Source organism: Poeciliopsis prolifica, unplaced genomic scaffold (assembly GCF_027474105.1).
Source record: "Poeciliopsis prolifica strain line A6 unplaced genomic scaffold, Auburn_PproV2 SCAFFOLD169, whole genome shotgun sequence".
NCBI lineage: Eukaryota > Metazoa > Chordata > Actinopteri > Cyprinodontiformes > Poeciliidae > Poeciliopsis > Poeciliopsis prolifica.
In genome coordinates, this window is record NW_026562544.1 from 195,364 (window position 1) to 222,313 (window position 26,950).

A 26,950-nucleotide genomic window follows, 5' to 3' on the forward strand; every position below is an offset into this window, starting at 1 on the left:
TGAGAGAAATAAGAGAAACCATAAAAACTATAAATTAAAGACAACAGAGCGAATTTGCTTCTGGATATTTTATTCAAACTCAGAACCAAACCAGGCAAAGCAGCATTTAGTTCAGCTTAGTTTAGTTTAGCTGTTGGCTGGAGTCGCTCTGACTGGAGATCAGACATTTTTTATCTAAAAGACTCCAAACACAGAAACAGACCGCAGTGAGACCTCTTGTTAATACAACAGCTTTGCTGTTCTGTTGTTTTTTGACTGATGAGTCTGAAGTTTAAACATACAGTAAACATCACATATTGAACCTGAAATACATTGCGTTTTTAATGTAATTATTAGCTACTGTAGGCATTAGATGCAGAAGTTTTATGTTTATGAAAATATAAATAAAAAATTTTTCTTGCGAATTTATTTTGTGATTATAGTTTTTTACTGTTGCGTATGATAATTTTTTTAAATACAAACTATAAAAATGTAAAGCACTCTTATTTTCTTCTGCTACCTTCTTCACCAATCAACAGTACCGACCCGGCCTTTTAAAGTCCCTCCAAATCCAACACGGTCCATCTGTTGAAGAGTTGTGGTGGCAATAATGTTTGAGTATTCACAGCGACTGTATTTTAAAGGAAAAACGTGGAAGCTGAAACTCCAGGGATCTGTTGGAGGGATCCCCAGGTGTCTCATACATAAGCCCAAATATACATCTTCAATGTAAAGAGCTTTAACGTGTCTGGAAGCCTCAATGAGCTTTTTGGTGAGATCCAAAGACAAAATGTAGCCCAGACCCAAAGCATAGGAGGGTAAACATCATCGCTGAAAATTTCACGGTAAGTACCATTTGGAGTCGGGATTCCTCAGACTTCTCCTCCATGTTCCACCAGGCCGGTCATGTAGTTTGTCCTTGGAGCCTTGAGGAGCAAGCTGACCAGATTGGGAACATTTAGAAACATGTCTGAATCGATTTTCATGGCGTAAGCGGCGCTGGAGCAGTAGGAGTTCAGCCACTCCAGCATCACCATGGTCTTTATGGTCAGGTCTTGTAGCAGTCCACAAAGTCTCCCTGGATGAGGTCGTGATGCTCGTTGCTCTCCTGCAGCAGCTGCTGGTGGACTTGCTCTGCATCGTCTCCAGTCTGCATCCCCAGCAGGAAGAGCAGCGCCACCACTTGGTTGTTCACCAGCTTCTCGCTTCCCCAGCTGTTACGGATGACGTCGCGATGAGCTCGGTTGCGTGGAGCCACTTGTACGATCAGAACCACAAACGGGTTCTCCTGCTTACATTTCAGTTCCTGGTTGATAGTAAAGTGGTACTCATAGGGGTACTCCACCAAGTAAGGTCCAGGAGACACATAAGGAGCCGCTGTCTGTTGGGCCGTCTGGGTTTCTAGCGTCTTCTTGGTGACCCCTGATGAAACTGTCTGCTGTTGAGTCGGTGTCTCCTGTGTTGTGGTGACGCTCATAGTTTCAGGAAGTTCCAATCTGGTCAACTTACTCCTCAACTCCAATGTGTTTGTTGAATTATTTTGATTCAGCCATTTAGGGTTCCAACCACGAGCCATTCTCTGTATGTTTGTGCAGAAGTAAAGAAGTGCAACTCCCAGAACCAAAAAGAAGAAGCAGCACTGTCTTCGTGACAAGTAAGAGAGCTCAGGTATTGTGCAGGTTGCGTATTCCTCATTTTCTGTCTGAAAAAGAAAAAAAAAACATTAAACATTATTTTAATGTTTTACCCTTCTGAATTGCCAAGTATTCTGTTTATTGTCAGTTTATTTAACAAAGTGATTCAAGAAATCTTTTATTCTCTTTGTGTATTACATTTATTCCTTTAATAATTCTCAAAACCAAGCCATGCAGGGAAAACAGAAAAGTTCTAAAATAAAATAAAATATAATAAAATGAAATAGAGAATCCTTTGTTCTCACACAGGGAAATTCAGATGTACCAGCAAGATGTTCAAACAGCAATGTTCCTGAAAACACATGGATATTACTGAAATATTTCAATTTGTCCAATGAAATACTGAATATTTCGTCTGACATGGCTCAAAATTTGGAAGATTAAAAATATATGTGCAGGAGTGAAGAAGGGGCTTTTCCCAAGATCTGCGACAGACTGGCGACGCGCCCAGGGAGACCCGCCTCTCGCCCGGACCGTTAGCCGGAGCTCGGCATCAGCAGCTTCCGACCCGGGGGACAAGAACATGGATGGATGGTTTTTCCAAGATGGCGGAGGGAATAGGAGCATAGTCAGCTAGCTGTCCAGAGTCGGTTAAGAAATGCCCACAGTAAAACTGTAACTCGATAGATAAAACTAAGGCATGAGTGGGATAAGCATGAGAATTAACCGGAGACACAATAAAAATCAAGACAGAACCGAAGAGCTGCCTGTAACGGAAGAAATATCCGAACACGAAGCGAGCGCGAAAAAGACCCAGCATTGAAAACGGAAGAGCGCGATAGCAAAACGGCGAGCAGCCATTAGAAGTGATATTAAAGCCCTTAAACAAGAGCTCTAACGGGAGCTGGCCGTATTTAAGGACGAGCTGAAGGAAGAAATAATGAATCTTCGACAAGAAAGTTGTCCCAGGTTGACCAGGAGCTACAGGCACAGCGAGCGAACATCAGCGGGCTCAGACGCGCAGAGCGGGCGGAGGTGGAGGAGGAGCGGAAGATGGATGCTAACGATGCTAACAGTGGAATAAGCACAGCGAATGCAGGAAAAACTAACCGATCTAGAAGGGAGATCAAGGAGAAGCAATATACGAATCTTCGGCTTACCAGAAGGAGCAACTTTCTGGAGCAACTTTTTAAGAAGAAACTCGAGCTACCAGAGGGGATCAATCAACCCTCACTCCAAAACCGAACCCAAATGCAGCACCGAGTCAGACAGTGGTTAACTTCATACAATTTGAAGAAAGCCTGGCAGAAAAAGATTCAGGTAACGGGTAAACAGATTTTGATGACCATTGTCCAATTTATTTATAGATATGGATAAGTAGCAGGAAACAAAATACTGTATGGAGACTGAACGTGGGAATATTGAGTCGTGAACAACAAAGAGAAAAGATGGTAAAACCCAGCGATAAAGAATTACCTCACAGACATACAGGGCAAATACGGAGAAACTTGGGGAATTAGATCAGGATTATAAGAAAACAAAAGACCCAAAGGTTTACCTAGAAATCAAGATAGCTAAAACCAAAATAAATGACGTATTACTAGGAGAGATTGAAGAAAGAAATACATTTCTGAAACAGAATTACTATGAAGCAGGTTCAAGGGCAGCTACACTGTTAGACTGTTAAATATACATCATGGAAAAACTGACACATCGATTGAGACTAAAGCAATCACAAATGGAAGAAAAGTGGACCTAATGGACAAATTCAAGACAAAAGATAGCGACAAAAAATAGAAAAAGAACTAGATAAACTAGATGGGACAAAGGTCATACAGAGGAATAGCTCCCAAGTGAAAGTTTTATGTTGAATGTGATGTGTTCATGTATACTGTGTGTGTATGTAACAAATGTGAAAAACCAATAAACAGTCAAATGATAAAATATAGATTACAAATATCCTCCACAAATGTTGATTTTGAGCAGCAGGAATATTTCCAGCGCATCGGGACTTCATGGCACAGCCAGCAGCTTTACATAAGGATGATTATGCATCTGCACTGCTGAGAATATTTCTGCAATAAACCAAAACAAAAAACACCACAATTAGACTTAAACATGTTATTTAACAAACAAAACTGAATTTCAACAACCACCAGAGAGCAGAAAACCATGACATAGAGCCAAATGAGTATTAAAGACAAAACAAATAGAAAGAATCCTCCTTTACAAACACATTCATTTTTTCCAAAAGCAATTTAGCAAAAAACTAAATTTCTCTGTGGTTTCCAGCAAATAACTTCACAGACTCGTTCAGAAAAACAAACGTTTCATCTTCTTTGTCTTAATGTCGGCTGATGAGCCAAAATGCCTCACCAAGCACCGAACGCAGTGAGCTTCACTATTATAACCCAGTTTGTGGAGATTTACTCTACCTCAGCTAGACATGCTTTCTCTGGTGAATGCAATGTGATTTCCGTACTTTGTTAACAAGGCACCAAGGATTGGTGCAGCCTGATTGGCTTTGAGGTGGAGGTCATTTTGCAATATTTGGATTCCCAATTATGTAGCATCTAAGCTGAACATTGCACTTAGCTGTTCAGCAATGCATGTTGTGTCCATGATCATGAAAGGATTGGAGATGAATGAAACACATGGCATGGCTCCAACTGCTCAACGTCACAAAACCTGTTCTTGTCCAAGCTGACTTTCCTCCTCCTTTGTCAAATATGTCAGATGCAGAAGCATTTGACATGAAAACAAAGAATGAACAAATGAAAAGTGCTTGAGCTGCTACAGGAAGGAACATGAACCTGGGAGAGTGCTTTCAGCGCCATCTGCACAAAGGGAAAATGCAACACATGTTGGTGATAGTCTTAACTTTACCTGGCAGCTCACATTTCAAACGGTTCAGTGTTCCAGAGTTGTCCATTAAAAACCTGTTGTTCCCCAGGAGGGAGGTAAATATTTACCTTGGATTGCATGTGTTAAGAATTAAAAAGAGGAATAACTTGATTTGGCTCGTTAATTCATTCCTCTGATCCGGATTCTTGAGCCTCTATGCGCAGGGAGAAAGAGCAGTCATACGACATCAGACTTCAGATATCTAGAGCTTTATCCAGAGAATTCAAATGCATACAGAATGTTACAATAAGCATCTCACCCAGAAATCAACAGTCCACAAAAATGACAAATAGAAAAATACTTGCAATGAGTTTGAAAAGAAAACAAAGAACAAAGATGCATCTTTGGGAATCACTCATTCAGCACAAAGAGATTCAACTCCTCTGTTGTAAGCAAAGCTTTTTAAAACTGTATTTCCATATGCTATTAGCGGGTGTGTTGTTTTCTTTGTGTGGGCTGTCTTAATGTCAATTTCATTACCTCTGAGACCTACTGAAACACCCAGATCTTCTCGTACCAGCCTCTTGGACTGTGATTTACAGCGCATCTTGTGCGTTATCTCTGCCTCAAATGATTCAACAAGAAACCAGTTGGTATTTTTAAACAAACTCGCACAAAATCTATTGCTTAATACTTACTATAAGTTTGGATCTAACACTAACTAATTAAAAACATGCTTTTTAATGCTTAAAGAAATATATTAATATGTTTGATTATATGTTGTAACGGACTTCTATAGTTTTTAATGTTTACCTGAACTATTCAACCCTGAGTAAAGAATTTATTGCCCTGATAGCCAACACACTCCCTGTTTGAAACGCTCTTTAGGGAGTATAAGACTGCTTTCTGATTAGAAATTTATGTAAGTTTCAGAGAATCACCAGCTGCCCCAGCCTGGATCTTTTATCTAAGTTTGTCTTAACGTTAAGGTTAGCCTGTGTACTATTGTGCTGATTTAAAATTCTGTTTCAACACATGTGAAACCCTTTTTTGTTCATCTCAGGTCCAGCAGGTCGATTCCATGACAGATAAACTGAGGTTCACTGTGTTTATTCTTACAAGAGAGAAAATCAAGATGGTGGTTAAACTTCAGTCCAGCAGCTTCTGCCCCACAGCCACAGAGAGAAACAGAGACGTCAGCTGACTGATCGTATCGTGGGATTTAACATATATTTACATCATTAGCACACATCACGGATCTCATCTTTAACATGAATAGTGCATAAATATTCTTAGTACAGAAAATAAAATGACACATATAACATTCAAAGGTTGGTAACTGAGACAGTACTTTGTGTCAAAACATAAAACATACCTCATAAAAGAGAAAATCAAGATGGTGGTTAATCTCAGTTCAGCATCTTCTGCCCTTATACAGAGGTTCCCAAAGGGTTTCTTCTGAGTCCCCCAGAGGGTCCCAAGGGTTTCTTCTGAGTCCCCCAGAGGTTCCAAAGGGTTTCTTCTGAGTCCCCAGAGGGTCCCAAAGGGTTTCTTCTGGGTCCCCCAGAGGTTCCCAAAGGGTTTCTTCTGGGTCCCCCAGAGGTTCCCAAAGGGTTTCTTCTGGGTCCCCCAGAGGTTCCCAAAGGGTTTCTGAGTCCCCCAGAGGGTCCCAAAGGGTTTCTTCTGGGCCCTATATGAATGACAAGAGAACAGGAGTTTTAAAGTCCCTTCAAAGACGCACGTGGCCCATGTTCCCCTGATTTGGTGGCGATTATTTGGTCTCGTCTGACACCTTCCTGCATTCCTAGAAGAAAGAAATCAAATCAAATCTAGGAACTAGCATTTTTGTTGTTGGGATTTGTGAAAGAGTCAAGTGAATGAAAGACTGTTGTCTTTGGTTTTGAATCTTATGCTGTAAATGTTTCTTTGTGTTTGTATTTTAGAATCATGCAGAGAAACAGAAGCGTTTAGAAAACCTGCTGACATGATGCAGTTTAGGCCTGTCCTGGGGCTCCGTGTTTATTCAGACATCCTGCAGGTTTGACACAACTTCTGTTTTAAATATCCTTCCACTGGACCACCGGTCCTGACGCTCACCATCAGTACCATACCAGTTTAGAGTGGAAATGTTAACCATGCTTTACTGGGAGCCTCCTAGTGTCTCTGCTGCAACTCCTGTAAAACCAGTTTGCATCACTTCCTCTGTTCTTTGGGTGGACTTTGGATGAAATTACAAAATTAAAAGTAGAAACAGAATGAAAGGACTTCAGAAGGTTTATGATTTTATAATTTAGAAAACCTGCCAACATGATTTTTTTATTTCTGCTAACAGAAATTAGCCATAATAAAATATTAGACCAAAAATATACAGATATTGCTTAAAATCTTGTTTAAAATTTCCAGGAATGTAGCATGGAAGCTGCTTAGTTATCTAAAGTCATAAAAACTACAAATTATAGACAACTGAGCCAACATGCTTTTGGACTTTTATTTAAAAACTTTTCTTTCAGTCTGTTTTTCTCCGGTCAGAAAATAGACTGTTTCACTAAAGTTTTCCAGAATGTTTATCACAAACAAAAATTACAACCATGATCCCGAAAGTTAATCTGTAGAAGAAACAAAAAAAGAAAAAAAAAATCAAATTGAAATTAAAAAGGTTTGAGTCGATTTTTCAGATTGAAAAGGTTTGAGTCGATTCTTCTTGCAACCAAACAGGTTGCAAGAAGAGTCTGGAAAAATGTGGCAGAACCAGAACCAAACCAGGCGAGGCGGTATTTCCTCCAAACAAACAGAAACTGTTGCTCCCTTTATATCAGAACTGAAAACATTAGCAGCAGTGTCTCTTGTTTCAATGCAAATATTTTTTGCTCCATTTTTTTTGTGTCAACACTTCAATGTCATGTAAAGGACATTGGATTGTTTAAATAAACATAAAAATTATTTGAGCAAACCAGACAGAATTAACTCTAGTTTGGGGCCTAATAATAATGAAAATGGATAAGAACGAGTTACATCTACTTCATTTTTTAACCCTCTCAGGCTCAAATTACTTGAAAACTGTTTAAGTTGTTGCAAATCTGCAACACCTGCCTGGAGAGGGTTAAAATGTTCTCCTGTATAGTACCCTTAAGGAGGGACTTGGCCTGATCCAGATTTTCTGTTTGAACTGCTTCAATCACAGCTGTCCAAACTGTCAGAGGAATCTCAATACATGGAGCACATCTTGATCAACTCTTGGATGAGCAGCCTCTCATCGGCTGCATATATCTGCCTTTTCCATTTGAGCTTGATGTATTTTTTTTCAAAGTATTTTAACTGCAATCTACTTTTTTTTCACTTAATTATTATTACAAAGTGTCTCTGCTGTTATCTGGCAACTCCACCCAGCTGGAGTTAAAATAACTGAAGATCTAAAATATTTTATCTGAAATTGTTCCACACTCAAAAACAGACTTTCAGTTTATGTCAAAGTGAGACTTCCTGTCTAAACAAAAGCTTTGTTGTTTCATCATTTTCTGTCTGCTGATCCTGACTTCTCCTGTGAACATACACAGTACATACACAGTACTTTGCGGCATAAATATTACCTCCTGTCATTATTTTAATAAATTATATCAAATACTAAACATTTAATCAAATACTTACTTGATTTAACTGGCCAATAATAAAATTGGTTATAGACCTTATTCTAAATTATGCTTTTGACATAAATACTTTTTCTAATTAGTCATGTAAACACACAGTGTTCCTTTGTTTTAATTTGCTACCTTCTTCACCAATCAACAGTACCGACCCGGCCTTTTAAAGTCTCTCCAAATCCAAACACGGTCCATCTGTTGAAGAGTTGTGGTGGCGATAATCTTTGAGTATTCACAGCGACTGTATTTTAAAGGAAAAACGTGGAAGCTGAAAATCCAGGGATCTGTTGGAGGGATCCCCAGGTGTCTCATACATAAGCCCAAATATATCTTCAATGTAAAGAGCTTTAACGTGTCTGGAAGCCTCAATGAGCTTTTTGGTGAGATCCAAAGACAAAATGTAGCCCAGACCCAAAGCATAGGGAGGGTAACATCATCGCTGAAAATTTCACGAGGTAAGTACCATTTGGAGTCGGGATTCCTCAAGACAGCCCCTCCATATGCCACCAGGCCGGTCATGTAGTTTGTCCTTGGAGCCTTGAGGAGCAAGCTGACCAGATTGGGAACATTTAGAAACATGTCTGAATCGATTTTCATGGCGTAAGCGGCGCTGGAGCAGTAGGAGTTCAGCCACTCCAGCATCACCATGGTCTTTATGGTCAGGTTCTTGTAGCAGTCCACAAAGTCTCCCTGGATGAGGTCGTGATGCTCGTTGCTCTCCTGCAGCAGCTGCTGGTGGACTTGCTCTGCATCGTCTCCAGTCTGCATCCCCAGCAGGAAGAGCAGCGCCACCACTTGGTTGTTCACCAGCTTCTCGCTTCCCCAGCTGTTACGGATGACGTCGCGATGAGCTCGGTTGCGTGGAGCCACTTGTACGATCAGAACCACAAACGGGTTCTCCTGCTTACATTTCAGTTCCTGGTTGATAGTAAAGTGGTACTCATAGGGGTACTCCACCAAGTAAGGTCCAGGAGACACATAAGGAGCCGCTGTCTGTTGGCCCGTCTGGGTTTCTAGCGTCTTCTTGGGGACCCCTGATGAAACTGTCTGCTGTTGAGTCGGTGTCTCCTGTGTTGTGGTGACGCTCGTAGTTTCAGGAAGTCCAGCAGTAGTGTTTCCATCTGGTAGCCCACTAAATCCTGTGTTTTTGGAGCTGTTATCTTGTTTTCTGAACAGAGTCATCAGTCTCATTGAATGATTGTTCATCCACTCTTTGGGGTTCCACTCGGCCCCCGTGTCCGGATGTTGGAGATGTAGAGAAAGAGCACAACTCCGAGAACCAGGAGTAAGAAAAGGCTGTGGCGGCGTGAGAAGCCAAAACATCTCCTGTTTTCTGCTGGTCTGACGTCATTCTCCATTTTCTGGCTTAAAAAAAGATTTAAAAATAAAATACTTTAGTTGTCAGTAAAAGTTAGTCAGCTGCTTGAGTACATTTGCTAAGATAAACATAATGAAGTTGTGGCTTTCTGTTGTGTTATTAAATAAAGACTTCTGTTTTTATTTGCAACTAAAGGAGAAAGTCTTATTGTTTTGACAAACTAAGAAAGCAGCAAAACCATTTCAAGGAGCTGTATACCTTTGTCCCGCTGTAGCCGAGCCGCTCTCCGACGCGCCCAGACTTTTACTTTGGACGTCAGTTTGAGTCCATTTGCAGATGGAAGTGTTGCTCCGTTAAAACATTTATTCCTCTGCTTCTGCATTCTGTGTCACCCAATGTGTGAGGATCACCGGCTCATGATGAGGCACCAGAGGTTCCATAAGCCAAGAGAAAAAGGTTAAATGTCAAAGATATTTTCCCTGTAGCTCTGCTCCTCAGGTAAGCATTTTGCTGGTAACCTACAGGTCTGCAGCCACACCTTTGTTTGATCCACCATTTCCTCGATACTCAGGAGCCTTTAGTAACGCCTCCCATTATCCGAGGCGGCTTATCTTTGTGCGACGTGTGCTGCTCTGCCGTTTGAGGGCGGTAAAGCAAGACATGATCCCGGAACTCAGAGATGTTTTGCTGCTGACTCGTCAGACTCACTTACAGTAAATCCCCAGAAATATTTATTTCTAAATGAATACAAATGTGTATTTTAAAACAACGTTCCTGTTTTATCTTGGGAAGTGTCTCCACCACAAGTTTTCTGAAATCATTCAGTTTGCATAGTAATGTCACAGTTTTCGTACCTCTTCTTCATTTCTGCAGTCGGTTTCGTAAGTATTTGTAAAAGTCAAAGAAAAATGTTGAAATTTGAGGAAGTTCCTGTTCCCTTTTTTTTTTTTTTTTTTTAGAAAAACTGCATGTGTAAGCAGTTTGTCATGCCGAGAACAACATGTAAAATAGTTTCTGCTGATGACACCCGAGTCCTCAGATGTCTGGGTTTTACCTGGCTTGGAGGAGCCGGATTTACCCCGGACAGGTCCAGACCTGTAACGCCTTTTGAAGATTTTTGATTTTTATCAAGGGCTTCAACACGATAATGTTCAGCCTTTGGACTGCAGCCCTGCTGGGATGGCGGAGCCTGGCGGCTCTTCAGTAGGAGTGGCGCAGCAGACGCAAGTCTCTGACCTGCTGCTTCAGTTTGGCTGATGTTTGACTTTCTTTGGTTACATTTTATCCAAGGTATAACCACAGTAAATACACGTCTACGTATTAATTTTGTCTGAATTATGTGCTTGTTTTCTATATTCTGCATCACATTTTTGACACCTACCTGCAGTTGATTCATTTCAGAGCCTATTATCTACTCCATAATCTTCCTTCTAAGAAGAAATACATTTTTTAACAAATATTAGGGTAGCTTTCACTTGATTTCAGCTCAAGGTCAAGTTGGTAATTTTACTCAGATTTTGGCACCAAAGTGAGTCTTGAAAACAGTGGTGCTGACAAAACAAACTGAAATAGATACATGTAGATGGAGCTGACAGCTAAATCAGCTTTAGATCAGTTGTTAAGTAGCTAATAACTGTTAACAGTGTCCTCTTTTCAAAGTTTCTATTGTGGGAAGTTAATTATTGTAACTTTACAATAATAAAGTTGCAATTGTTTATCTTTAGTGAAACAAAAACTTTCGTAATGTGTTTATGACCATGTAAATAAATAACCTGACAGTGATGACAGTATCATGCAGCCAGCATCACAATACAAAGGTGAAGCATGAGTCACTACCTGTGCTGCAGGTACCTGCTATTTTCTTTGGCAGGTCTGGTTTCTGAGCAAACTGGTTTTGTTTGAGTCCCTCCCAGTTTTTGTCAGCACAGGTTTGATGTTCTTAGAATTGCAGAAGCAAAACACAGAGTCCTCCGGCAAGAGGAAGCGCAGAGAATGAAAGGAGAATATAATTACTCCAACTTCCTACTAGCACTGCTGCTTTGCATTGGATAAATATATCCTCAGGAAATACAAATAAATTATTTAATTTGTCAAGAATAAATGTAGAGTAGCCTGTAGACTGCAGGTAGGCAGTCAAAAAAACCCCCAACAAAACACTGGAATAACATGAATGAGAACAAAAGACATGTTCTAATTATAATTAGTGAATCGAAACTGAAAACTTAAAAATGTGAGGGGAAAAATAGAACAGTCTGAAAAATGACACGATTAATCCAAATTAAAATGATTAGAGACTTACTTGTGAAATACTATCTGGGGAAGTTTTAGCCACAATGTGGAAATTTTCCACACAATGATTACAAGACTTAAAGGAGCAGTTTCCTGTAAAACCGACATTTATGTTTTAATTTTCTGTCATGTTGTGAAGTTATTTACTCATCAAAACATACCTTAAGTGTTGCTTTGATTCTTTCATGCATGTTTGAGAAATCTTTTAATCTCCATGGCAACCATTCAGCTGCAAAACGCCTGGGTGGGTCTCGCCCTTTGATTAGCAGCTCCTTCAGACTAGCCAGCAGTAATTAGCAAACACTCGGCGAAACTTGCATCAACGGAGACCATGATAGGAGCTTCGTCTCATTGAAACGCTGGTAAAAGCATTAAAGGGTTAATAGAGGAGCCATGTTGTGATGACTTCATGTAGGCGGAGCTTCGGAAAAAGCAGGAGCTTCTTAAAGAGACAGGCCCAATTTCAATGCATTATGTTAAGTAAAATTTTTTGTAAATCACAGTTATTTGATTAATTTATAAATGATTAAGAGCTGAGAAACATTATACTTTCCCTTTAAACAATCAGGCTGATTTTATTGTTAGCTAATGTTCTTAGCTTACAGTAATAATCACATTGTAATATTAGTGAAACATTGCTTTGCTGGAATGGATGGTTTTTCAATGGTAAACATAGTGAAATTCTGTTTGTTTTGAGGATCTTCATGCGCTTTCATTTATTTTGAAACAACAAAACATGCAAATTTATCCTCTACTATATCATATATCGTTGCATATTATAAATAATCATAGTGGGAACTTTGGCCAAAAATGCCAGAGCCAAATATAAAACATAAAAACTTACAGTGTGGCACGTAGGATGAGAAGTTGGCATGAATGAACCAGAGAAGGTAACAAAAAAAATCCAGTAATCTGAAGAGAAAACAGTGAGCTTGACTACAGAATAACAATGCATGAGGAAGTGAGGCGACAGGGAACGGCTGCAGAATAGAGCAAAAAGCAGGGCATCAGTGAATAAGTAACACAAAGGAGATAAAATGCAAAAAAATATGATAGGGATAGCGTTCACTGTACCGTGATTTCATATCAAAGTAGAGAAAAAGGTTACAGAATATCAGTTTATACCAGGGGTGGGCACTCCAGGTCCTCGAGGGCCGGTCTCCTGCAACTTTTAGATGTATCTCTACTTCAACACACCTGAGTCAAATAATGAGGTCAATAGCAGGACTCTGGAGAACTTGATTGCATTTAGGAGGTGATTCAGCTATTGGATTCAGGTGTGTTGGATCAGGGAGACAACCAAGAGTTGCAGGACATCGGCCCTCGAGGACCAGGAGTGCCCACCCCTGGTTTATACTCTACTCTTAGCTGTTCAGATAAAACTGTTAAAAAGGTATAACAGATAAAATAAAACAGAAAATGAAAGGCGGCAAAAGTAATGGGAGGAAGAAAGGAAAGGAAAAGTTTTATAAAATCAGAAGGAAAATTTGGAGAAGTGAGAAAGGAGAGGAGACAATTATTTGAACTGGGAAGACTGGACTTAATGGAACATTATTCGTATCGGGGAAACAGCAGACTGGGAAAAGTGACTGTGGGAAAGCAGACAATGTAACATGCTATCTTCCATTGCAAGCTGAGAGAAATCTTTTCAATATGAAAATAAAAACGGACATCAGCTTCATCTCTATTGCAGGACTACAGCGTCATGACGGCATGACGTATGGCCTGTTTTTAATGACGTATCATGTGAGCAAACTTATTCTCATGGGGTTTTAATTGTGTTCCTTATTGAATGGAAATATCACAATAAAGAAATTCTGTTTTTTCTACATTAGCAAACATTGACAAAGGAAAAAAAAACACTGACAAAGGTTTGAGCACATTGCTGTGTATAATAATAAGAGCAGAATCTGTTGGCTTGATTTAATTAGTGTGATTAATTAAGAGTGGATTAATTATTTATTGGTTCATAAGACATCGGAATTGAACAGGGGTGTACTTTCTTTTATTCTGACTACATTACTTGTATTTTATCTAGTGACCAAAAAATGTTAGCATAAAAACTAAACCAAGTTAAAACGAATCGCGAAACGTCTGTGGGTTCCGTTGCTGTACGTAATGACGCAACGGGAGCACGTCGTTCCAGGCGTGCTGCGTCATATCTTCCAACACATCCGCCGCTCGGTGGCCGGCTTCCAGCCAGGCAGCCAGCCGCCCCAGGCCCCGCTCCTCCCTGAACCGTTATCCGCTAATCACCATCACCTCCCCCGGTGGAAGCAGACGCGGCTCCGCCTCGGCCATGACTGGAAGGAGCCGCTGAGACCTTCCCATCCTCCGCCGGAGAGCCGGGACCTTTAGTTTCTAGCGCGGTGAGTGTTTTCTGAGTGACTTTGTGGAGTTAAAAACTGTCGTTGACGCTAAGCGGATGTGCTTCTGATCCGGAGCTCCTGCTGGGTGTTTCTGTTTGTTTCTCTGCCCGGTGGAGTTATTGTCCTGTGGAGGAAACGCTGAGATTTGTCTCCGTTCCGGACAGTTTGTGGCCGGATGTCATGGATTAATCAGCATGACATGAAGCCGCCGGAATCCTGCTCAACTTAACCCATTTATTCACCAGAAACACCAGAAAGTTCCTGAATCACAGCCATTCATTAACTCACCCACTCATTCATTCACCTATTCATTCATTCACTCCTTGCTAACTATTTAAACAAACTGAAGATATTATCCTGCTAGATCAACAAACTTCAACATGTTTTCTGGGATTTAGCTGAAGGTTAGCGTCTCTAAACATCAGTTTTCAAGTTTTATCACAGACTCCGCCATATTTCCAACGGGACTTTGATTAGGCCATATTAAGGCAAAATCTGCTTACAATCTAAACCATCCCATAATATCTAGGTTGGATGAAGCTCCACCATGTCTTCTGCAGCCTCTAAGCTAGGCCTGTCGATTACAAACCGCTGGACGACAAAATATTCCCGAAATTATTGCAATAAACAATAATATCGTTTTGAGACCATTTTCAGCTCATATATTGGTAATGACATAGTACTGGATGTACACGGACTCACAGATCAATAAGCTTCAGTTTCTAAAGAACAGTTAACACTGGAGCTCAGATACATTTTAAACATCTGAAATAAAAAGATAAAACAACCAAAAAGATAAATAAAAATAAACAAATAAACAAATAAAAATTAAACAAAATCATAAATGAAGTGGCTTCAGGCAATAACATGCTTATTTTCTTATTTGGAAAAGAACTGAACAATTTATTCGCATCTTTAAAATGTTTATAATGAACAGAAAAGGCTTAAGCGGTCAGATGAAAAATCTGCAGAATTCTTTTTTTTTACCTAATTAAAGAAATTAATACATAATTATTAGTTGCACCTTTCATCTGCTCGCTGAAGGAAAAGTTTTTTTATCGTCAATATTGGTTTTACTTTTATTTTGAAAAGTGGATGGAGCAGCTTTTATCTTTCAAACCAAATCAATCCTTGATAAATAGTTTCTTTTTCTTTTTTGCCTAAGTTGGTTTGTGTGCGACATCAAGATGTCAGCTTGAGATTCACTGAGCCACTGAAAAGCACGGCGGTGGCAGCATCATGCAACGGTAGTATTTGTGGAGGTTTTAAATGGTTTTAAGTAACATTTTTAAAGCTGCAGTAGGTAACTTTTATACAAAAAAAAGTTTCTACATTATTAAACATCACTGAGTTGTAACAGAATAATATGAGACTTGCATAAAAAAGAGCTAATTGCAGAAATCCAGAGTTCAGTCAACCAATCAGAGCCAGGAGGAGGGTCTTACTGCTGTCAATCATCCCAGTGAACGCACCTCCTTTTGCTCTCTGCTGTGCTATAACCTAGTTAACATAGACACTAATTATGGCAGATAAACAATTTTCTGGAACAATAAATTGTTTCTCCGCCATTCGCACCTTTGCCAGCGTACAGGAGCATGATTGACAGCGCTAAGCCCCTCCCTCTGGCTCTGATTGGTTGTTTTAGGTCAGGATCTGCGCATTTCTTATTGGTAGATCAGAGTGGAGGTAGAGGAGATCAATCTTTTCACAGTTATTTGTCTCATATCACAGAGTCAGAACATAGTGAGAGTTTTATTAAATATGTAAAAATAAATATTCCAAAAGTCACAAGCTGCAGTTTTACAGTGAAATGATGGCTGTTCGTTTTTTTTTTTTTTTTTTTTTTTTTTTTTTTTTTTTTTGTATAGCACATTTCAGCTACAAGGCATTTCAAAGTGCTTTACATCATAAACACAAAACACAAAGGCATGCAACATAGAATAAAATACCAAGTTTTTTTTTTTTTCCTTTTCCTTCCTTCCCTCTTCTCTCCCCTTCTTCCCCTTCCCTTTGACACGGAATTTAAGCGCCTGTTACCGCCGGACTCCGCCGTCCGTTTAACCACGGGTATTCGCCGGGCCCCGTTGCCCACAACAGGAAAAAAAAAAAAAAAAAAAAAAAAATACATACATATCCACAAAATCAAATTCATACATATAGGCATCAACTGGGCCTTTAAACCTTTGGTACTTTAGTCAAGATATTATTTGACAAGGACTCCAACCTAGAATTTATGGTACTTTAGTCAAAATACTATTTGACAAGGACTCCAACCTAGAATTTATGGTACTTTAGTCAAGATATTATTTGACAAGGACTCCAACCTAGAATTTATGGTACTTTAGTCAAGATACTATTTGACAAGGACTCCAACCTAGAATTTATGGTACTATAGTCAAGATATTCTTTGACAAGGACTCCAACCTAGAATTTATGGTACTTTAGTCAAAATACTATTTGACAAGGACTCCAACCTAGAATTTATGGTACTTTAGTCAAGATATTATTTGACAAGGACTCCAACCTAGAATTTATGGTACTTTAGTCAAAATACTATTTGACAAGGACTCCAACCTAGAATTTATGGTACTTTAGTCAAGATATTCTTTGACAAGGACTCCAACCTAGAATTTATGGTACTTTAGTCAAAATACTATTTGACAAGGACTCCAACCTAGAATTTATGGTACTTTAGTCAAGATATTCTTTGACAAGGACTCCAACCTAGAATTTATGGTACTTTAGTCGAATACTATTTGACAAGGACTCCAACCTAGAATTTATGGTACTTTAGTCAAGATATTATTTGACAAGGACTCCAACCTAGAATTTATGGTACTTTAGTCAAAATACTATTTGACAAGGACTCCAACCTAGAATTTATGGTACTTTAGTCAAGATATTATTTGACAAGGACTCCAACCTAGAATTTATGGTACTTTAGTCAAGATATTATTTGACAAGGACTCCAACCTAGAATTTAGCTGATATTACATTTCAAATGCAACTCTAAACAGGTGCGTTTTTACTTGAGATTTGAAGGAAGTCAGGGTTTTCGCTGTTTTACAGTTTTCTGGAAGTTTGTTCCAAATTTTTGGTCCATAGATGCTGAAAGCTGCTTCTCCTCTCTTGGTTCTGGTTCTGGGGATGCAGAGCAGACCAGAACCAGAAGACCTGAGAGGTCTGGAAGGTTGATACAACAAGCAGATCTTTGATGTATTGTGGTGCTAAACCGTTCAGTGATTTGTAAACTAACAACAGTATTTTAAAATCTATTCTTGAGCTACAGAGCCAGTGGAGGGACTTTAAAACTGGTGTTATTTCTCTATTTTCCTGGTTCTAGTGAGAACGCGAGCAGCAGCTTCTGGATCAGTTGCAGCTGTTTGATTGATTTGTTGGACAGGCCTGTGAAGATGCTGTTGCAATAATCAATGCGACTAAAGACAAATGCATGGATGAGTTTCTCTAGATCTGGCTGAGACATTAGTCCTCTAATCCTGGAGATGTTCTTCAGGTGATAGAAGGCCGATTTTGTTAGTGTCTTTATGTGGCTCTGGATGTTCAAGTCCGAGTCCATCACTACTCCCAGGTTTCGGGCCTGATCGCTAGTTTTTAGTTGTAATAACTGAAGCTGTGCATTGACTCTAGATCGTTCCTCTTTAGGTCCAAAAATAATGACTTCAGTTTTATTTTTGTTCAGTTGGAGAAAGTTTTGGCACATCCACACATTTGTTTGTTCTAAACATTTATTCAGTGATTGGATGGGTTCAGAGTCACCTGGTGACATCGTAATGTAGAGCTGTGTGTCATCCTCAGGTGTAAATGAGGCGGAGCCTGAGGCGCGGCGGCGGTGGTGATGGTGTTGAACTCAGGTGAAGTCTTCATGGATCAGGTCGAGGCTGAAAGCGTCAGGGACCGGTCGGACGTCCGTCCAGATCCGCCCAGAACCGCCAAAGCCAGACGGAGCAATGCGGCCAAGAAGGAGGCGGTGCCGTCCCAGAACGGGGTCGCGACCCCGAGGACCAGAGCGCCCCTCCGCCGGCCCCTCAGCATGGAGGTGACTTCGTCGCCGCGTCCCGCAGTGCTTCAGCCGCCGTGGCGCAGCGGGGCGGCCACCCCCTCCCCCGCGGCCGCCCCGTCGCCCCGGGCTCGCAGCCTCACCAGCCCCAGCCTGTCGGCGGGCGGCTGGATGCGCCGCAGCGAGAGCTCCTGCTCCGTCAACTACACCGCAGGGCCGCGGGCCGGCGGACGCTTGCGTCCCGCCACCTCCCTGCCTCACATTGCCAAAGGGGCGGTGGGCTCGGCGGCCCCCCCGCCTGCCCGACCCTGCCTGCTGGTCGCCCTGCGACCTTTGAACCTGGAGCAGGAGAAGCAGACGTTCTTCCAGTCCGACTATAAATACGAGCCGCAGTTCGAGTACGCGCAGCCCGAACCGCGGAGCGTTCTCGACAAGTACCGGGAGGGGTCGGGCCTCTTCGTGGAGCAGGTGGGTCCCCCTCTGACCTTTGACCTCGACCCAGCGACCCAGTTTGATCGCCTCTGGTTGTCCGCAGGCCGTGGGGATCATGGAGTGCGTCCTGAGGAAGTTCGGCTCCTACGAGAACTTCGAGGAGGCGACAGGAGGCAGCGTCCTGCCCAAGAGTCAAGTCTGGGCGGCGGTCCGCAAATACCTGCAGAAGGAGGGCTGCGTGGGGGAGGTGAGGGTAGGCGGGACGGAGGCGTGGCTGTCACCTGTGCAGGTGTTTACCTGTGTGTGTTTGCAGGTGGTGGTGCGTCTCTCTGATGAGCTGCTGTCGCAGGCCGTCATGGTGGTGGAGAGCTGCCGTCCCACTCTGACCATCAACCTGGCCGGCGCTCGCCAGCACTGGCTGGAGGGGATGCTGCGGCACGAGATCGGTGTGTGCACACACGCACGCACGCACACACACACACAGAAGCAGCATATTTTCTATCCTCTTCCTCAGGAACCCACTACCTACGCGGCGCCAACAACGCGCTGCAGCCCTGGGCGTCCGCCGAGGCGCGGCGGCAGCTAGGCCTGAAGCCGGCCAACCCGACGGAGGAGGGCCTGGCCAGCCTGCACAGCGTTCTGCTGAGGAAGCAGCCGCACCTGTGGCGCGCGGCGCTGCTCTACTACACCGTGTTCCACGCCGCCAGCATGAGCTTCAGCCGCCTCTTCGCCCACATCGCCCGCTTCGTCCACGACCCGGACGTCCGCTGGGAGTACTGCCTGCGGGCCAAGAGGGGTCAGACCGACACCGCGCAACCCGGTGAGTCACACACACACACACACACACACACACACACACACACACACACACACACACACACACACACACACACACACACACACACACACACACACCTACAGGTTTCAGGACCGACTGCTGACCTTCACCTCAGCCAACCAGGAATAACGTTATGTTTGTTCGTACAGTAAGCTAACCCCTAACCTAAAACAGACTCATTCAGGCCCAACGGGGCAAAAAAACACCCACAGATTTTAAACGGTTTTCATCTCTAACGAGGAGCCGTTTGTTCAGACCTAAATGCAGAACGGGAGGAAACTTTAATTTTCTGCAGAAAGTCAGTCAAGAGCCTGAGAGACAAAACCCAGGGAACATTAGCTTAAGAAAAAAAATTTATTTAATCTTTGTGTAGAAAATCCTGGATCATCGTTTGGTTTTTTTCAGGTTGTTTCAGCAAAGATCAAGTCTACCTGGACGGGATCCTGCGGATTCTTCGCCATCGGAGGAACATCGACTTTAAGATGCTGACGTCTCTAGGAAAGGTAAGCAACCGGATTATCTGACGCCTGAGATGAACTGAGACAAACGATCCAAAAGATGGAAAGAAATAAATGACAGGAACCGAGTTTTGCGCCCTGAGTTCTGCTTGAAGGCATCAGTCTGTCCTGAAACCAACAAAATGCTTCATTTTGCTACGAAGATTTCTTTCTCAACATGTTTCCAACCTGTCTCCTCCGCAGGTGTCTTTCGAGGATGTGGAGCGTCTGCGTCCTCTGGCGGCCCTGAACCGGACCAGAATCCCTCACTTCATGCATGACCAGGCGCGTTACCTGCAGCACCTGGACCACATCGTGGCCGTCAACGAGCTGGACGACGCAACGCTGCAGCAGCTGCTGCCCTGAATCCCACGAAAGGTCACATCTTAACGGCGCTCTACAGGAAAAAATGTCGCATTGTAACAAAACTTGATAGGGAGTCGTAACGACTCTTTATGTGAAAAACCTGCCCAGCGATTTTATTGATTCCCACCAAAACTTGACAAGGAAAAACATCGTAACGTCACTTCCTGTGGAAAAACCCGTCCAGCGTTTTTATAAAACTTGAACGATCCAAACGGGACGACACCTCCCTCGTTTTCACTCGGATGCATGGTTGTGCTGCGTTTCCAACGCGGATCGGTGCATTTTAACTGCGCTCCCTTTATCAAGTTACCTCACTATTATCACTACGTAATCACCATTATATATGTAGACTCACATAATCATAGACGGCTTTATTTATGTTTCACTCGTTTACGTTTTTGTTAGGTTGCAAAAAGAACAAACTGAATGTCACTGGTGTTAGCTTTATGTTTTGTTTTTGAAACGACGTTTTTATGCCTTAGATTGTTTGCATTTTTAAAAAGAACACCAAGGACACAACATTTAAAAACCAGAGGGGTTCGCAGTGACTGAGGTCATGAATCTTTAAAATACCAAGTGCCACTGGACTCAGCCGAGCGTTTCGCCCCCAGGGTTTTAATTATCAGTGTTATTATGGAGCTAATCAGCGGCGTTGTCTTAATTGTGTCCTTGGTGAGCTTTCTTAGTTCGCTACTGTGAGTTCTCCCGCTGCAACAACCAAACTTTACTTTGTCTGGTTCAACATTTGGGGTCTTTGGTGGACGTTTCCCAAAGATAACAGGGTTTTGGTGACTACCGCCTCTGAAAATCAGGACTTTTAAATCAAAAATATAATCCATTCAAACTTTAATCAATGCATTTGAAATAATCTTGAAAAGCAGATAAAAAGCTCAATGATATCTAGGAATACTAATCGATCACAGAGATTGGATTATGAAAGGTAAATTTTAACATTATTAGCTAAAAATAAGCTTTTTTGGTGAAAGGGAAAGAGAGTTTAAAAGATGAATGTTATTTATGGAAGTCAAAAATAATGGCATAAAGGAGACCTAGCAGACTGGCACCTTTCAGAGATTATAAAAAACTATTACTTGTAGTGTTGTTTCGCTCTAAACTATCCCAAAATTAAAACAGTGGTCACCAGAATATTAAAGTGTATGTTTTATGAATTGGCCCTTATTTTATAAATATTGACAAAATCTTAATAAACTGAGCTGTAGGAATCCGTCCAATTAAGCAGCTTAGATAAAAAAAGACTTTTCTCAAACACTTTAGTGAGTGTCGGAGTACTTCTCAGCCTCAGAGCCTCTAAAACCTGGACACTTTCACTTTTTCTTCACTTTTAATTTGTTCCTTAAAATTAGACATTATTTCTCTACACAGCTTGTGACTCACCTAGCAACGGTCGGTAAGCTGAGCATGGACAGAATCTGGTCCTTGATGACATCACAGAGCTTTCTGGGGTTTTTATGCAACAAGTCTGTTACATTCGTTGAGAGAGAGCTGGAGTTTGGTGAGAGATTGAGATAGTTTGCGATTTTAGCTAAATAGTTCTTCAAGTATCTGAGAGTTTGCTTTAGTATCCATTGCAAATCCAAGAAGCCATGAGCCACATTGCGAATCCAAAGCCTTGTGCGCTCCCGGTTTTTTTGGGAACATGATCGCGCCGATGGTTGAAGAGTTTTTTTGGTCCATTTCATTGGATCAGACCCTGGATTTAGCCATGGGGAATCCTGATTGCGACACCAAGTCCTCCTTGAAGGAGCTGCTTTTAAACTTACTGAATGAATGTGGCAGCTTCATTCTCTGCAATATCCCTAAGAAGGGCATCAGATTCCAAGATGTGGACACGATCTTGGGAAATGTGCTGCTAACAACATTTGCAGACACCCTTCAGATTACAAGGAAGGTTCATCCCAAGAGTTTTGACTGTTTCAATGACTTATTTATTTCATATGTCAAAGAATTGCTGAAATCTGTCTGCTCCACGCAAGGTCCAGCAACTTCTGTGGCCGGCCACAAGTCTTGGTCGGACGCAGTGGATTCAATCCTTCCACTTGCTCTCCAGCTGATAGAGGAATTGCTAGTGTGTTGCTGTAAAGAACATCGTCAGAGAGAACGAAAAGCTGCTAGAGAACAGCAACAGAGAGAAGACCACCCAGGTGCCAGCTCTGATTTCCAAGCTGCAGAGGACGACATCATCAAAACTCCACAGAATACAGGAAACCTGGAACCAGGCATCCTTGAGAAATTAGACTCTGAAGTGGCAACAGACGAGACGTATGACAGAAATCTTGTTTCTGAAAATCAGGAATCAGACTTGAAGATGGTGGATGAATTCATTTTGGAGGAACTTTCAAAGACCATGCATATAAATGAGTTGATCTCTAAGGAAAGGGAATCAGATATAAAGATGGTGGATGAATTTATTTCTGAGGAGTTTTCAGATCTGACAAAAGCTGCTAATCTTATGATGAAGGAAAAGGAGTCATATCTGAAAATGATGGAAGACTTCATCTTTGAGGTGCTGCAAAGGTCAGGGAAGTGAAAAAGTCAATCTCTGACCAACACCGTTCAGCGATCCCAGGTAATTCATTGGACGACCTTCCACCAATTGACAAACGAGAGTCTAGAGATGGAGCTGCTTCTCTTGCCATTGCTCAACAGAAGAAAAAAGCAGCTGGAGTCAAAATGGAGAACTGTCAAAATTACTGCAAAGAACAATGCAATAGAGATTCACCGACTCCAGGGGAGGAAGAAGCAACAGTTCCAACAGTGGAAAACTTCATTTTAGAGGAATCGAAGCAGCCAAAAGGCAGACAGTTAGTTGATGCAGAGCAGGAGTCAGTGGTTACCACAAAGGTTGCTGAACCGCTGCCAGTCGCAGAGAAAGAGGAGCAGCAGTCATCTGAGGCTCCAATGGGAAGAGAAGCAGCAGGAGATGGAGCTGCTCCTCTTCCCATTGCACAACAGAAGAACAAAGCAGCTGGAGTCAAAACGGAGGACCTTGAAAATTACAGCAAAGAACAATGCAGTAGAGTTTCACCGGCTCCAGGGGATGAAGAAGGAACAGTTGATGAAGAGAAGGAGTCAATGGTTACCACAAAGGTTGCCGAACCGCTGCCAGTCATAGAGAAAGAGGAGCAGAAGTCATCTGAGGCTCCAGTGGGAGCAGCTCTCCCAGTAGAGAGCCCAGTGGAGAGCTGCTCCTCTCCAATAGGACGAGGAGCAGCTGGAGATCCAGCTGCACAACAGAAGAACAAAGCAGCTGGAGTCAAAGTGAAGAACCGTCAAAATGACAGCAAAGAACAATGCGATAGAGTTTCACCGGCACCAAGGGAAGGAACACTTCCAATAGTGAAAAACGGAATTTCAGAGGAATTGACTCACTCAAAAGGCAGACAGATAGTTGATGCAAAGCAGAAGTCAGTGGTTACCACAAAGGTTGCTGAATCGCTGCCAGTCGCAGAGAAAGAGGAGCAGAAGTCATCCATCATGCTGCTTGTTAATGCAATTCTTATCAAGGTCATCCCAAAATCAAGGATACCATGCAAGTTCGAAGACCTCCAAGCCATCATAGAGAGGTTGTCTGAGAAAATCTATGCCGAGGTAAAGGGTCAAGATCTAAAGAACATTCAAAGTAGTCTGAACAATCTCTGCAATGACATACTGAGAGCAGTCTCCAAAAAAATGGGCTGCTCAAAAAAAGATGTTCTCTTAATGTTGGGTTTCAACAGTTCAATGGTAGAGGAGCCATTCATTTCCATTTGCAAAGAGAAAATAGTAAAACCAGCCAAAAAATCCAGCCGCATTAAATCTTTCTGGGACTCTACATTCAAGATTCTTTTCAAGTCAAAATAAATAATCAAATCTGGAAATTTATATTAATCACAGAGGAAAAGCAGCAGTAAGTTTTATTGACCTGAAGTTCTTTGGCGCTCGGACACTGGTGGAAGACGTGCGTGCTGAGAATCACTGTGAGTTTGGATGAGGGGCCAGACACAGCACAGCCTAAAGACCCCAATGATGAATGACAACTTTGGACTTGGTGTTCCTTTGCCTGGACGTGGGTCACCGGGGTCCCACTCTGGATTCAGGTCTGGAGGTGGGGCACGATGGCGAGCACCTGGTGGCCGAACTTTTACCCATGGGCTCAGCTCGAAGAGGAAGCATGGGTCCCCCAACCCATGAGGGGGCCAATGGGGTCAGGTGCAGTGTGGGATGGGTGGTGGCCAACAGCACCAGGACACCCTTGGCCACAGTTCGATGACCGACTTTGTCATCGTTTTATCGGGTGAAGTGTATATCTTCACTCGGGTGAAGATATACACTTCACCCGAGTGTCTTCGACACTCGGGTGAAGAGAGGTGCGGAGCTGTCCACTAACCACTACTGGAAAAGGGTAGAGTGCCTTCTCCGGGTTGAGGGGGTGTCCTGCCCCAAGTGGAGGAGTTCAAGTATCTCGGGATCTTGTTCATAAATGAGGGAAGAAGGGCACAGGAGATCGACAGGCAGATTGGTGCAGCATCTGCCGTGAAGAGGATGCTGTACCGGTCCGTCATGGTGAAGAGAGAGCTGAGCCAAAAAGCGACACTCTCAATTCATCAGTGAATCTACGTTCCCACCCTCATCTATGGTCATGAGCTTTTGGTCATGACCAAAAGAATGAGATCTCGGATACAAGCAGCCAAAATGAGTTTCCTCCATAGGGTGTATGGGCTCTCCCGTAGAGATGGGGTGAGAAGCTCAGTCATCTGGGAGGGACTCAGAGTAGAGCCGCTGCTCCTCCACATCGAGAGGAGCCAGTTGAGGTGGCTCGGGCATCTGGTTAGGATGCCTCCTGTGGACACCTCCCTGAAGAGGTGTTCCAGGCACGTCCCACCGGGAAGAGGCCCCGGGAAAGACCCAGGCCACACTGGAGGGACTATGTCTCAGCTGGCCTTGGAATGCCTTGGGGTTCCCCCGGAGGAGCCGGAAGAAGTGGCCACGGAGAGGGAAGACTGGGCCTCCCTTCTGAAGCTGCTACCCCCGTGACCCGAACCCGATAAAGCAGAAGGAAATGGATGGCTTGGATGACCGGCTCGGGGCGAAGCTCAAGGTAATCTTCCCCCGGGCCCAGACTCTGGTGGTGGAGTGGAGCCTGGAGAGGAAGGAGCTTGGACGGATAGGAAGGTTAAGTATTGACACACAAAGTTTGAAGGAAATCATTTGGAGAGAGAATTTATTTTTTAAACCTCTGGTTGTCAGATCTTTTGTATTCTTATATTTTGAATGTTGTAGCTGAGAAACTTTATGCTCACAAACAACAGCTGCAATGAAACCATGAACCTCCCAAATGTTGAACCAGTCCTGATTTTTTAAATAGATGAAATGCCAAAGTGGCATCTAGTACTGTTTTCGGTTGTTTAGTGAAGCAGCTGAACCCAGCTGTCCTGATTCTGATCCAGCTGTCCTGGTTCTGATCCAGATGTTTTGGTTCTGACCCAGATGTTTCGGTTCTGAGGAGGCCGGGTCTCGCGGTGCCTTCGATGGGTTTAGCGCTCATCCGCTGAAGCTCTTGAAGTTCTTGTGCTCGTTTGCTGCTTTTTACTTTGACACTAAGGACGTTCGTTGGTCACGGCATTCGGTTCGGGTCGGAGCAGAACCGGGTCACGTTTTTATCTGAAAACCGGTGGATGCTTTTTAAATGCGTGGTTTGATTTTTGCGGACCGGTTGGACTTTTCTCTGCTGTGTTTACAGTTCACGTCGCCTCAGCAGGATCGTTTGAAATCTGAGCGTTCAGAACTTTGGCCCGGATTCTTCCAAAACGAATGCACCAACTTGTAACGCACGAATGTTGCACAAGTGTTTTCTGTTCTGGAAATACATGTTGAAGTTCCAGTGTTATTTATTAAACAAGCACTTACTGAACTCTGCGGTCCGACTCATTTCTGTCCAGTAAAACCGACAAGGCGTCTTCATTTCACGTTCAAACGCTGAAGTTCTGGACTTTTAATGTTGCTGCTATGACCAAAACGCAAAACAGATTCTTACCAACTCAACATGCTCATTTCTACAGAAGCATTCAACTGCCAGAAACTGGAAATACATTCAGGAGCAATAATAATAGCTGAGAAATATTCCTTTGAGGTTCAAACTTGTTTTTTTGCTCTGAAGTTCTGAAAAGTCTGTAGCAGCTCAACTGGAAGCCATCATTGTGCCTCTTAATTTATTTACTCCATGTTGGATTTGTGTTGATATGTATTTAAAGATACTGAACTGCAACATTTCATGAACCTGACAGTTGAAGACCTTTAACATAACAGGATATTTTATGGTGTGATTATAAAACCTTAAACCTTCTTGATCTGCTCAGGTTTGTATTTTTGAAAAAAGCATTAATTGTAAACAGGATGAGAAATCTGTGCCTGAGTCGAGCCTCAATAACATGATGGATCATTTTACCTCTCATTGCCGATCTGTTTATGAAGCTTTATGACTCAACATATAAACACACTTTGGCTCATTATCTCAAACTAAACTCAGTTTCTGTAAAATAAAAATGAGTTCAGGCTGGATACTCTCCAGATGAATGTAAAAAAGAAAGAACATCAGTCATTTCTGATGTATTTTGTAAAAGTGTAATCTTTTACAAAATACTAAGTAAAAAAGTATTTTTTAAAAACTGCATAAATATTCATCCCCTTCCGGTCAGCAGTTAGTAAACTGAAGTAGATTTCATCACCAT

At 42.4% G+C, this 26,950-nt stretch overlaps 1 protein-coding gene and 2 pseudogenes across 1 annotated transcript; 1 reads left to right on the forward strand and 2 right to left on the reverse strand.

The window, feature by feature from the left end:
* Positions 1-68: 68 nt before the first annotated feature.
* Positions 69-2,834, reverse strand: LOC129356381 (beta-1,3-galactosyltransferase 1-like; annotated as a pseudogene).
* Positions 2,835-7,152: 4,318 nt separating this feature from the next.
* Positions 7,153-10,660, reverse strand: LOC129356379 (beta-1,3-galactosyltransferase 1-like; annotated as a pseudogene).
* A 3,220-nt stretch (positions 10,661-13,880) lies between these two features.
* LOC129356376 (microtubule-associated tyrosine carboxypeptidase-like) lies at positions 13,881-26,133 on the forward strand. Its single transcript, XM_055025971.1, has 7 exons — positions 13,881-14,071; positions 17,888-18,557; positions 18,625-18,768; positions 18,835-18,967; positions 19,036-19,341; positions 19,765-19,862; positions 20,061-26,133. Exons 2-7 carry the CDS (start codon positions 17,928-17,930, stop codon positions 20,220-20,222), a joined length of 1,473 nt encoding a protein of 490 aa, XP_054881946.1. The 5' UTR covers positions 13,881-14,071; positions 17,888-17,927; the 3' UTR covers positions 20,223-26,133.
* Positions 26,134-26,950: the final 817 nt, after the last annotated feature.